This window comes from Myripristis murdjan, chromosome 4 (assembly GCF_902150065.1).
Source record: "Myripristis murdjan chromosome 4, fMyrMur1.1, whole genome shotgun sequence".
Taxonomy (NCBI): domain Eukaryota; kingdom Metazoa; phylum Chordata; class Actinopteri; order Holocentriformes; family Holocentridae; genus Myripristis; species Myripristis murdjan.
In genome coordinates this window covers 24580588-24593317 of record NC_043983.1, presented here as the reverse complement: position 1 = coordinate 24593317, position 12730 = coordinate 24580588, and the positions used below count along the sequence as shown (strand labels likewise).

At 41.8% G+C, this 12730-nt stretch overlaps 1 protein-coding gene across 1 annotated transcript in view; it reads left to right on the top strand.

The window, feature by feature from the left end:
* Nucleotides 1-12730, top strand: part of raver2 (ribonucleoprotein, PTB-binding 2) — a 92844-nt gene that overhangs the window by 72487 nt on the left and 7627 nt on the right. The window contains 7 exon segments of the mRNA XM_030050070.1: nt 1152-1272; nt 4790-4872; nt 4965-5066; nt 5747-5858; nt 9028-9386; nt 11793-11901; nt 12363-12544. Of these exon segments, the coding sequence (XP_029905930.1) occupies nt 1152-1272; nt 4790-4872; nt 4965-5066; nt 5747-5858; nt 9028-9386; nt 11793-11901; nt 12363-12544 (1068 nt within the window).

Here is a 12730-nt window from a genome sequence, read left to right as displayed (position 1 = left end):
TAGGAAACATGTTTGTTTGGTGCAGACCGCAGCAAAAATCACATTAGCATCATTTTAATCATGAAATGAACATTATGATTCAAAAATTATAATTCACACTAAAATCTTTAATCTTGTTGCAATCACAATATCGGTCAAAATAATCTTTTTTTTTTTTTTCAATCAATTCATTCACCTCAAATCAGTAAAAATATATACGCTGTCTTGACACAGGTGAAATGCACAAAGTGCAAAGTGCCACTTCAGTGGTGTGAAATAGAAATGTACAATTACAGTGCATACATAAGGGAGAAAAAGGGAAAAGAACACAATCTAAAGGGAGGAGAGTGGACGTGTGTCATACAGTCAGCAGAATAAAATGAGACTTACACAGACTGACAAGTTCAGATGGAGCAGCAGGATAAAACATCACTGATACGACGTGTGATGCACCCACTTGTTTACTGTACTGTGGATCTGAGAGGAGAATGATGAAATGGGGTTTTGTGTGTTTGCGTGCGTGTGCTCAAACGTGTGTGTGTGTGTAAGTGTGTGTGTGTGTGTGTGAATATCGTGACAGACTTGGCAGTTGGCAGAGTTTGGAATCAGGCTTCATATGTATCACATGCACATAATAGATTTTCCTTTAAGCCTCAGGGAAAGTATACACACACAATAGAACGTACATATGGTACATGACACATAGATGCACACACACACACACACAGACACACACACACACACACACACAGAGAGATTGTTGTAGGAGGTTTTTAATCTTGGTGCTCTCTGTGCATCCTAAGGTTTGGTGTCTGTGAATGTTATTCATCACCCAGATGATAATGTCGACCTTGTAGTCCTTCGCTCTCTCTCTTTGCCCTCTCCCCAACTGCTGTGTATCACTTCTACCTCTCTCTCTCTCTCTCTCTCTCTCTCTCCCTCTCTCTCTCTCTTTCTCCTCTCTGCTCTCCCCCAGATCTGCTCCCTGCTGTTGACATAGCAGATGGGTGTCCTGATGTAAACAAGTGTGAAGGCACACACCAGCCATCAGGACTTCCTAATGACAAGATCAAAACACACACACACACACACACACACACACACACACACACAAACACACTGTCCTTCCTCTAAGTCGTGTGTGTTCATGCGTGTGTTTGTTGCCCCTCCAGATGCTGAGTAACAGGAAGGGCCTGCTACCAGAGCCCAATCTGGCCCAGCTGTTGACCAGTATGACCAACCCTGCTGCCCTGCAAATCCTTATGAGACCTTACCACACTGGGAAAAGAGGAGGTACACACACACACACACACACACATCATCATCATCATCATCGTCATCATCAGATGTTTTTGCATTGGGTTTCAGTGCTTTAAAGTCACATTGAAACAATTTTTAGAGCCTCTTATCTCATTATTTTGATGCCTCTGCTGAAACTGTTTGTCGGGGAGGACAGAACACGAAATGCCTTAAAAAGTCCGATAACAAAGTGCTTTAAAAACTGTAAAGCGATGTTTGCTCGGTAAAGCAGAGAAATGATTGTTTTTTTTATTAGTTTTATTAGATGGGACTAGTATTATTATTAAAACGTGTGCTGTTTATTGGTGGGGGTTAAAATTTTTGTGCACGCCAGTTGTGAGGTCACCAGTGAAGATGCACTGTTTTCCAAGATGTAGTAGAAATGGGATTTGGATATAAACATTTATTTATTTATTTTTAAATCTATCCAAATTTTGTTATTTATGTTGGTATTTATTCTTAAATTTGTCAATCCTTTCACATTTAGAATTAGCTAACACTTTGAACAGTTCATTTTTTTTTATTTTTTTATTTATTTATTTTTTTTTTAATTCAGTATGACCTTAAAGTTGCTATACACAGGAAATATTGAGCCAGTGGGGATTGGGAATACACTGAACAGTTGTACCCAGTTGCTGGATACTTTTGACCCTCGCAGCACACTGTATCATCAGCTGTACATTTATTTTCCACCCATCAGTCAGTGAGTGTTATTCTGGACTCACACACGCTATTTTTCCCCGCACATCCAGCCCTATATTTTCCAATTCACACATGGAGATTAACACAAGATTACTTTTCTCAAAATGTACTCTGGGATGTTTTGAAAAAGGCATGCTTTGATTGTGAATCATCTCTGATTCACTGTGCAGCATCTCTCCTTGTACACCTCAGTGGAGTCCTTATCTTTGTGAATTTAATAGTCATGATATAAACCAGCCAGCTAATCAAAATAGCATAATGAGCAAAACATTACGCTAATTAGTGTCGCGCGCCTGTTGCATTAGAAACAGAGAATTTCAGCCCTCAGTGCAAATTCACAAGTCGGCAAGACTTGGTGTCCAATAACTTCCTGTAATGTGGGGACAGCTGTGCCTTTACAGTTTAAAAATCCCCCGAAACACATTAGCATTTATAATGGAGACTTTTTAAATGCTCCAATTTAACTCACTTTAACCCACCAGTAGATCAGTGGAAAGGCGACTGCTGTGAGGAACTGTAAATACAGCCAGATCACCTTAGCATGACTTTTCACTCAAAATGTAATTGTTTTCGGTTGTTGTTATTTATTGTACTGTATGATGATTATATGTGTTTTCTCCTGCTGCCTTTTGAAATTGAAACTGACATTCAGATTGAAATGAAGAACTTCCAGGGCATTTGAGATCAGATTTTTCGGGAGCACTGCACATTTTGAATAAGCTTTGATATTCAGAGCTCCTCAGCCTTACGAGAGGTCTTTCCTCTCCTGAGCGGTTTGGATTGTAATCAGAGATCCGCTGTGAAAGTCTGTCTCCGCGTTAGACCCTCCTATATAATCACCCCGTCTATGGCTTCATTATTTGATGAATGGCTAATCAGGTATTAAAATGAAATCGTGTGACATTAGCGGAACAAATGAGAACAGGAAGCGGAGTAGATGGGAGGTGGGAGAGCTCTCTTAAAGAAGAGCACGCACAATTAAGGTCTAAATTTAGGACCTTGATTAAATGTTAAACTTTCTCTACCTATTCTGGAGGAAGCTACCATTAGCATTGACGCATACATTTATTATGAGGAGGCCTTGTGATCCAGAGAATTAACACACACAAAAAAAAAACCCAGAGAGACTAGGAGAGAGGAATCAGAGAAGGAGAATACGGGGGGTTGCTGCATCGCTTCGTGTTTAAAACCTGGATCAGCGATGTCCTCCTTTTTAGTGACAGAGTGCAGGGTGGCACCAGCCTACAGGTTCCACATCCAGGCTCCTGACAGGCTGGATATTAATCCCCCAAAGTGGCAGTGAGGATGCAATGTGAATGAATAACACTATACCCTTAACAGCTACTGCCGACATGCCCTTGAGCAAGGCACCAAAATGCAAATGCATCCGAAAGAGCCGCTCTGTGTCCAGCAGCGTAAGACCGGGCGAAATTCCCAAGAATAAACGCATGAGTTTGTGCAAATCCTGCCAGCCCGTACAAATCCCACGTTGTGCCATTATAGTTAATAAAAATCTTTTTCTGATCTGTCATTTTCACACTGCAACTTTAAAAAAAAAAAAAAAAAAAAAAAAAAAGGCATACAAGTTGGCATCTCAGGGTGTCAGTCAAACTGCTCAGGTAAACCGCCTTTTCGTTGCCGCGGTGATTTAGTAAAAAAGAAGTTTGAAGTGTTTTTTCCTTGTGTATTGCTAAATTAAAAAGTGTGACTTCACGTTCAATGTCCAAATTCATTTCAAAACGTGTTAGATTTAGCAGAAATTATAAAAATATGAATACCACTACAAATGAAAAGGAGGGCCAAGCAGAAAATTGCGCGACAACAGCCAAACCTCAAAATTTGGCTGTACATCTTTTTCTCTCCGGGACTCCAAAATGGACAGGAGAAGAAGAAGAAGAAGAAGAAGAAAAATGCTCTTTTCATTACTTAATCTTGGTTGGAAGAGGAGACGAGAGGAGCATCCATTTTCCGAGACTTCTCAGCATCCAGTTCCTCTTCACTGCCAAGGGAGAAGGCAAAAATGAAGAAAATTTTACTTAACCGCCAAATTTAATTTGCTCCTCTAAGCACAACTGCCATCCTCTTCCTAAATAAAGCAAAGTCATAATTCAGCATTTTGCAGAGATTTATGGCACTTTAGAGTAGCTTTTTTGTTATTTAAAGTTTCCATCTCATCAGTTTAAGGGTGTGTTGTATCTCTGCTGCAAACGTTAAATTTTATTGATAATATTTGGCCCAAAAAAAAAAAAAAAAAAAAAAAGCACCTCATGTTGAATTATGGAGGCACCAGTGAGAGGCTGTTTCCAAGGGGAAGCTGCCAGTAGCACCGACACATAATTAGGATAGACAGTTTCAAAGAAGCCACAACATCTGAGTCACATTTCCTCATTCTGGTGCCTGTCTGCTTTCTCTTGCTGCATTCAAACTTTTGCTTATTTGGGTTTCCTTTCAAACTGTACACTGACCTTTGAACTTTGAAATGTGAACTCGATAAAGGAGGCTGTTGCTTTGCTGTAGTTGCACAACATCCCACATATTAGAAGCATTTAGAAACATTAGATATTTATAGGAAACAAAGTTATGTAACACAAACTCCCGCACGTACCGTTGATGTGAGTGACGGATTGATTGATGGAACGGACCATTACTATTCTGCCTGCGTATGTCTGTAGGGAAATTTTCTCCAGCCTCAGTGCGATGGTGAAACATGAATAGATTAACAGAGGCAAAAGAAAGAAAGAAAGAAAGAAAGAAAATCATGGATGGGAATATTGATTGATGCCGCTTCTGTGTTTTTTTTTTTTTTTAGGGAAGTACGGCCGTCACGCCAGCCTGCCGTTCCTCAGGCCTCCGCTCACCACCGCCCTGCTCACGCTGGGCAAAGCGCACCAGGTCGCCGCAGCAACATCTGTTTGCATGTGTGTGTGTGTGTTTGTGTTGGTGTGTATGTGTGATAATAAAGTGTGTATCCTTGTATCTTGCAGAGTGCTATGCTGGGTAATGGACTAGTCCTCCAGAACCTCCTGCACATGCAGCTGGCCCAGCAACAGCTCCTCCACATCAAAGATAAGCGCATCAGCAGAGATGTAAGACACCTCTGTGTGTGTGTGTGTGTGTGTGTGTGTGTGCGTGTGTGCGTGCTTAAGGGTCATTGAGGCTGTAATTAGAGGTAGCTGTGTATGTGTGCTTGCATTTTCAGCTTCGGTACTCGAAACATTACACAAAACCTTAAAACGTAACCGTGCAACCTAATTTCTTTTTTCTTTTTCTATGGGAAGGAAGACCTTGAGCTATTGAAATTTTCTCTCCACATTTAGATTTGCATGTCTGCTTTTGAAATGTCTCAGGTGTTGATTTATGCCGGAGTGGAGGTGAAAGGTCGTCATTCACCGGGTTGTTTGGAGTATGCGGCGTTGTTTTAGAAGCTCCGTCTTGACAGTCCAGACAAGCAGATCGTTCAGCGCTCGCTGCTGCAAGCTGTGCTGCCGCTTTCCTGAGTTGTGTGTGAGCAGTGGAGTGCCTGTTTGTGTGTGTGTGTGTGTGTGTGTTTCAGTGAGTCAGTTTCAGTGTAGAGGCTGTTATTTGTTGCTCTCATGGTCTCATTTTGATTTTGTCTCTCTCTTTTCCTGTATTTCTGTCTCCCCTGTCTCTCTCTCCCCCATCCCTGTTTCTTGCTCTTGCTCTGTCCCCTTCTCTTCATCATCTTTCCATCCCACCATCATTCTCTCACTTTCTCTCTAAACCTCTTTTCCTCCTTTGTTTCCAGGTCTCCAGTCTGCTAGGAGACCCATCCAGGCTGCTGATGCAGAAAGCCTTGTCCCTGAGGCCTCCGGGCCCCGTGGCCCTGGGGAAGGGGCTTCTGGGAGACTCCCCCATTGGTCAGTATCAATATTTTATTATCAAATTCAAACATGTGGTCAAGACAGTGTTTACCTCTGTCTCTGTGCTGGTGCTTGTCAAATGAAGACCGCATTTCCCATAAACCCTGTGGCTTCCAGCTGCAAAGAGGATGTTAGCATTACCTGTCCGCTCTCTCCCTCCCTGCTTTCACTCTGCATTAGTTTGCTTTCCCGAGGAGGACAAATATGTTGAGTTGGATTTCTCCATCAGCCTTTCACCTCTTCCACCCTCTGCCGCTGAGAGAGACTTCCAGCACAAATGTGTTTTTGTGCTAGAAGAACAGCGTCCTCTTTCTGTTTCATTTTGTAAAGCAGTATTCTGTTTTTTTTTTTTTTGTGCCATAAAGCAAAACCAGCACACTGCAGCACAGAAGCTGACAGAGGCTCACAGTCTTGTTGGTGATGGTCTCATTTCTTTACGATTTCTTTAACATGCCAATCGTTGCATTTTGATTTTATGTATTTCTTGTTGCAAACACAGGGAGGGATTGTTCAGTATAAACCAAAAATAGCAGGAAAGACATTTTGTTTAAAGGGATGAGTGAAGGAGTTGTTCAAAAAAAAAAAAAAATTAAGGTTTTATTGGTTGAAATTTTTATTTACACCTTCTAGAGCAGCATGCACTCGCCATTAAATATGCACTGTTCATTTCCTGGATACTTGGTAATTTATTGATCTTAAAATAGTCTACATAACACTCTTACTCTTTTGCTTTCTAAAAAGTACCTTTAATTGATCATAAAACTGAAAAAACACCTTCGTAGGAATATCCTATTTTAATTTAATTTTTTAATTTTTTAATTTTATTTTTACAAGGCACCATTATAACTGTGCCTGATTCCTATTGGATGATGCCCTGAGCAAAATCAAGCATTTAAAAAGTGACTAGGGGTGCTTTATTTTGGAAAACAGCAATCCACCTTTTTTTTTTTTCAAATCACATTTTTGTTGATATTTAGGTAAACGGTGAGAAGAAAGAAAAGAGAAGAAAGAAACTATTTATTTTCCTAAATTTACCCTCTGTAAAACATTTCACTAGCCTCCTTGTTAAATATAGCTCTTCGAATAGCCGATATCCCGTTAGGCTCTTAATTGGGATAAGCTGTTTATATGTAACTTCATATCCTACTCACAGGTATTGCTTTACATAAGAATAACCCAAATTTTACCATGGAAAATAAGCTTACTTGAACCAAAGCTGAGAATACCATCGGTTAACAGGATAAGGTGTGCAAATGCCTCGGGTTCCCAAAAAAATATGTGCACATCCCAGGCGTTTTTTTTCTCGTCTCCTGAAGAGGGTCTCCTTCTGCTAAGTGTCGGGAGGAGTTTGTTGTTCTGTATGTGTCTGCCCAGGAACTGAAAACGTGAGTGTTTGGAATAATAACAGGGTATTAGTGTGGATGTAAATACTCTCAGTCATAATATGTTAATATCAGGTATGAGGGCTGCCTCTCCATAGTTTCCTGGATGTCTCTCTGCTGTATATTACTACAGTACACGTCCCCAGGGAACCGCAGCGCATTTGCAATTCTAATCTCCAGCTGAGAAAAGCTGCGTTGTTTTAAATGGAAATGATGTATCACAGACTGTGTGTGTATGTGTGTGTGTGTGTGTGTGTGTGTGTGTGTTTTGAGGCTTTTATCAGTTCAAGTGTCTTCTGGAATTGTTAGCTTAAGGCCTGTTAGAGCTCATTCTTTTAGTTGCTGGAGAGGAGATTTGTCAGAGTAATATTGGATTTATAATAATGTGTGTGTGTGTGTGTGTGTGTGTGTGTGTGTGTGCTTTCCACTTCGGTGTGTTTGTTCATCTGTAATTTTGAGTGTTGCTGCCTGTACGTATGCCTGTGTTTTGTTATGTGTTTATTACTTCATGTGTGTGTGTGTGTGTGTGTGTTTGTGTATGCTTGTGTGCGTGTCCATATGCGTGTTGTTTATTAAACCCTGGAGTGAATGAAATCGTGAGCAGAGCACATTGCCGGGCTGTTGCAATAGCCATGATAAGCTGTGATGTATGAGCAGACGGCCCGTTCTGAAATATTAGCTCTTGGTCGTCGGAGACGGCAGAACCTTTAGCCCAGTTACCGCCGACTGAACAGGCGGCTCTGTGCCCACCTTCCTCTACTTTCCTTCTCTTTCCTTCTCTTTCCTTTCCTTTCCTTTCCTTTCCTTTCCTTCTTTCTTTTCCTTTCCTTTCCTTTCCTTTCCTTTCCTTTCCTTCTCTTTCCTTTCCTTTCCTTCTCTTTCTCTCTTTCCTTTCCTTCCTTTCCTTTCCTTTCCTTTCCTTCTCTTTCCTTTCCTTTCTTTCCTTTCCTTTCCATTTCTTTCTTTCCCTTCCTTCCTTTCCTTTCCTTTCCTTTCCTTTTCCTTTCCTTTCTTTCTTTCTTTTCCTTTCTTTCCTTTCCTTTCCATTTCTTTCTTTCCTTTCCCTTCCTTTCCTTTCCCTTCTTTCCTTTCCTTTCATTTTCCTTCCTTTCCTTTGCCTTCCTTTCCCTTCCTCTCCTCTCATTTCCTCTCCCTTCCTTTCCCTTCCTCTCCTTTCATTTTCCTTTCCCTTCCTCTCCTCTCCTTTCTTTCCTTTCCTTTCCTTTCTCTTCCTCTCCTCTCCTCTCCTCTCCTTTCCTTTCCTTTCCCCTCTTTCCTTTCCTTTCTTTCCTTTCCTTTCCCTCCTTTCCTTTCCTTTCCTTTCCTTTCCTTTCCTTTCCTTTCCTTTCCTTTCCTTTCTTTTCCTTTCTTTTCCTTTCCTTCCCTTTCCCTTCCTTTCCATTCCTTTCCCTTCTTTTCCTTTCCTTTCCTTTCCTTCCTTTCCCTTTCCTTTCCTTTCCTCCCCTTTCCTTTCCTCTCTTTCTTTCCTTTTCTTTCCTTTCCCTTCCTTTCCTTTCCTCTCCTCTCTTTCCTTTCCTTTTGTTTTTACTTTTTCTTTACTTTTCTCTTTGCTTTCCGTTCTTTTCTTTTACTTTTGTTATGCTATCTTCTTTTTCTTTCCTCTTTCATGTCTTTACCTTTGGTGTTCTATCTTTACTTCACTTTTTCCTTTTTTTTCTTTCTTCTGCTTCTTTTGGTATCCTTTTTGTTTTCTTTCCTTTTCTTTCCCTGCTTGTTTTTTTTTTCTGCTCTTCCTCCTCATTCTGCCTGATCTTCTCTTCCAGAGTTGGGCCAGGAGTCTGTGCCAGTGTCTACCCACAATGCCACAGTGGTGGTGTCGGCGGCTGGCATGATGCCCTACCTGCAGGGCCGGGCTGCAGGTGGAGAGCAGAACAGTGCCCATCCTATTTCCACAACTCCCGCTGCCTCCTCCGCCTCTTCCTCCTCCTCTTCCTCGTCCTCCTCCTCTGACAGGCAGCCTGCACCTCCTGGGACTGTGATGAGCTCCCAGCCCCAGGGACAGAGCTACTCTCTGGGCATAAGTAACTCAGGCCTCGGCCCCCCTCCCCCGAACGCCCCTGGAGGTCTTCAGATGTCGACAGGCCAGCACAACAGCTCCGACGGCTGCCCGCCGGCTAGTATGGTGAGTGAACAGCACACACCTGCACACACACACACACACACACACACACACGTGAATAAATACACACCAGCAAGCTGAATAATCCCCCCTCTCCCTTCAGTTCTGCATCTCATTACCTCTCCATGTCTCAGCTGCTCACTGTCTGTCTGCCTGTACATCTGTCTCTTTCTGCCTGAGAGAGAGAGAGAGTTGTCTGGTGGATCCAGCAAGTGTTACACCTCTCTCACTCTCTCTCTTTCTCACTCTCTCTCTCTCCATCTCTCTCTCTCTCTCTCAACACTTCCAACAATCTTCACTCTGTCTTTGCCTGGTTTTCAGTCGCCAGGGGCATCTATTCTTGACTTAGCCCCATCTAGTGTAGCTCCATCAAGCCCTCATCCATAACACACACACACACACACACACACACACATGCTCACACACATCAAGTGAGTCTAGGAATATACAGCCTCAGTCCCTTGAGAGCTCTCCCTTCTGGAAATACCCACAATGCACCTCTCTTACCCCTATTGCTTTACTGATACCTGTCCCTCTGTCTGCCTCGTTGTCTCCCTTCAGCCCGTCTCACTGCTTGCCTGCCTAACTCACTGTACACGTTGTGCCCACCTGCCAGTCTGCCTCTGTGCACGTCTGTCTCTTTGGTTAGGCCGGGTTTACGAAAAGTGCCGCTCCACTAACATCGTTTTCCATAAAAAAAAAAAAAAAAAAAAAAAGCAAATGGACAGAGATAAGCATGGTGCTAAGCTGCAAATGGGAGAAGATTCCAGTCCCAGCGCTGTCTCCTCCAGAGTCTTTTTAATGGAGGGGAAGTGTAATTAACAGAGAGCACAATCCTCCCAGGTCTCCTCCCCTGCCTATTCAGCTCCTCAGCAGCTCATCAAAATGTTTTTGACAGCCATTTTAAAAACTTAAGTTGCTTTGCACTCGAGCAAGGCGATCTGAACAAGACCAAGCAGTACAACATCTTTGACCGAATATATCGATATCAAAATTGTGGCGATATTGTTGGGATGACTCTTGGTGCTCTAATTGGATATTGACACAGATGATATTTTTCACACATGATATTAGTCATGTGGATATGATGACGAAGCAGGCACGGGCAAATAAAAGAACAGCTACCCATTACAGTATCCCAGACGTTTAAATAATCTCATATCACAGTATGATATTGATATATCGCCCAAACTGTAGCTGACTACCCATCAGTGTTAATTTAGTCAAATATTTTTTGGATGAGAAATATTGGTTGATGACCTTTTTTCATGACGATCAGGAACCAGTGATGATGTTAATGAGTCGCTATGTAAATATGTAGTATATCCTTTGTATTGTTTCAGGTGTAAATTATTTTTTTTTAAATGATGCTCACCTATTATGAAATATGTGTGAAGAGCAAAGGCCACACCTTAATGCCAGCAAGACAAATGGCCAGAACAATAAGCCAAGGAAGTTCAGAAAATGCAACAGTGCTTTTTAGAATAGTGGCCTGTCGTTGACTAAACTGACTAAAATGTTATATTATTTTGTTATATAATATTTGAAGTGTTTCTGACAAAAACCTGACTAAGACTAATGTAAAATAAATGACTAAAATCTGATGAAAGCAAAAAAAAAAAAAAAAAATCAAGAGATGACTAAGATTATAACTAGAATTTAAATACCTTTCAAAATTCTCACTGTCACTCATGACGAGTGGAAAATTGCTGTGTGCTGACTGTGCCATTTTTTCCTTTGGAAAGAGAGCTCCCGTCCCCTGGTAGAGCGTGTACCACATGCCAAGGCTATGGTCCTTACCACAGAGCAAAAACACAAAAAATTATTTACACAGAGACATGTGAGCAATCAGACAGGGCGACCAGGTTTATCTTCCTTTATTGCTGACAGCGAAGCTCGCTGACCTTCAGCACTGCCTCTGCACAGGAGCGAGAGAGGAGACTAAATCCACGGTTAGAATATAGTTAAGTAGTTCATCAACAGGGGCAGACGTATTTGAAAATGTTGGAAATAATTGTTGGAAATCTTGCTGATTACATATAATTATTCTCATATTGCCATATCAATAATGACATTGGTATATTCTCCTGTCCTAGTGTGAAGAGAGTTCAAAATTCAGCATCTCAGCAACATAGCTGGCAGAGCGGACAGCAGGATGTTTTCAGTCCCATCTCTGTGGCCTCACTGGGTTGTCGTGCAGCTGTTTCTGGCTGTGTGGGACAGTAAGGGAGGCTTGGAGCAAGGTTAAAAAAAGAGATCTGTTGTTAGATTGGAGGGTAATTTTCACTGCTGTAAAACGGTGTATTTCTGTAACCCTCAAGAATTTAAGGGTGAAGTTCAAAGTGAAGTTTTTTTGATGAGTGAGTGATAAACATCTCTCTCTCTCTCTCTCTGTCTCTCTCTCTCCAGGCTGGCAGCAGTCAGAGCTCTCTACTGGGCGAGCCTCCCAAAGAAGTTAGACTTCCCTCTAACCCCTACCTGAATCTAGCCAGTGTCATGCCAGGGATGGTTCTGCAAGGTACAAACACACACACACACATACACACAAACACACACTCAATCTCATTCTGCCCTATGTGAAATTAACACTGTTAAGAGCATTAGTTATACACTGACCCATGTGTCACTGCACTGTAACTGAAGTTACTGTATGTGCATATTTATATATACATTCAAAATGTGGAAATAAAAATGAATGAAAAAAATGAGAAAATTGTCAAAGTGATATCCACTGTAAATGTAAAATCACCACCCCCTCACTGGCAGAATCTTTTGCTTATTTTAAGAAAAATGAGTGTCAGTACTCGACCAAATGCAACAGATACTTTATACCGTGTGTACGCTTTTTCTTGGTTGTACTTCAACATTTAGCTTTTACATTTTATTTTTCAACTATTTTTCAACAAATCATTTGGTTCTGACTAGGCTTCATATCTAACACACTGTGTTTCCCCCATGGTTCCCTTCACTGCCACCCAGGGCCAGTAGGGAGTAAAGCCCAGGGAGGGCAACCTGGCTCTGGGGTGTATGCCAACTCGGTGGCCCCTGTGGCCTCCCAGGGCTCAGGCTCACTCTCCCACAGTGCAGCAGCCACTGCCACTGCCCCCTACAGCACTGATACCTCCGGTGATTACAGCCAATACAGCCAGGCCTACACACAGGTAACACAATTAGTACACAGAATAATGGGACACAAAATCCAAAAACAGCAGAAAGCTGTGGAGTGAATATGTGGTATTTTATGAATGTAAAGCACAACGTTGGATGAGTGTTGGAAAAGCATGCCCAATTGATTTTCTGTGCATGAATAAAGCTTAAAACAACAATAATGCACACAAGCTGCAATG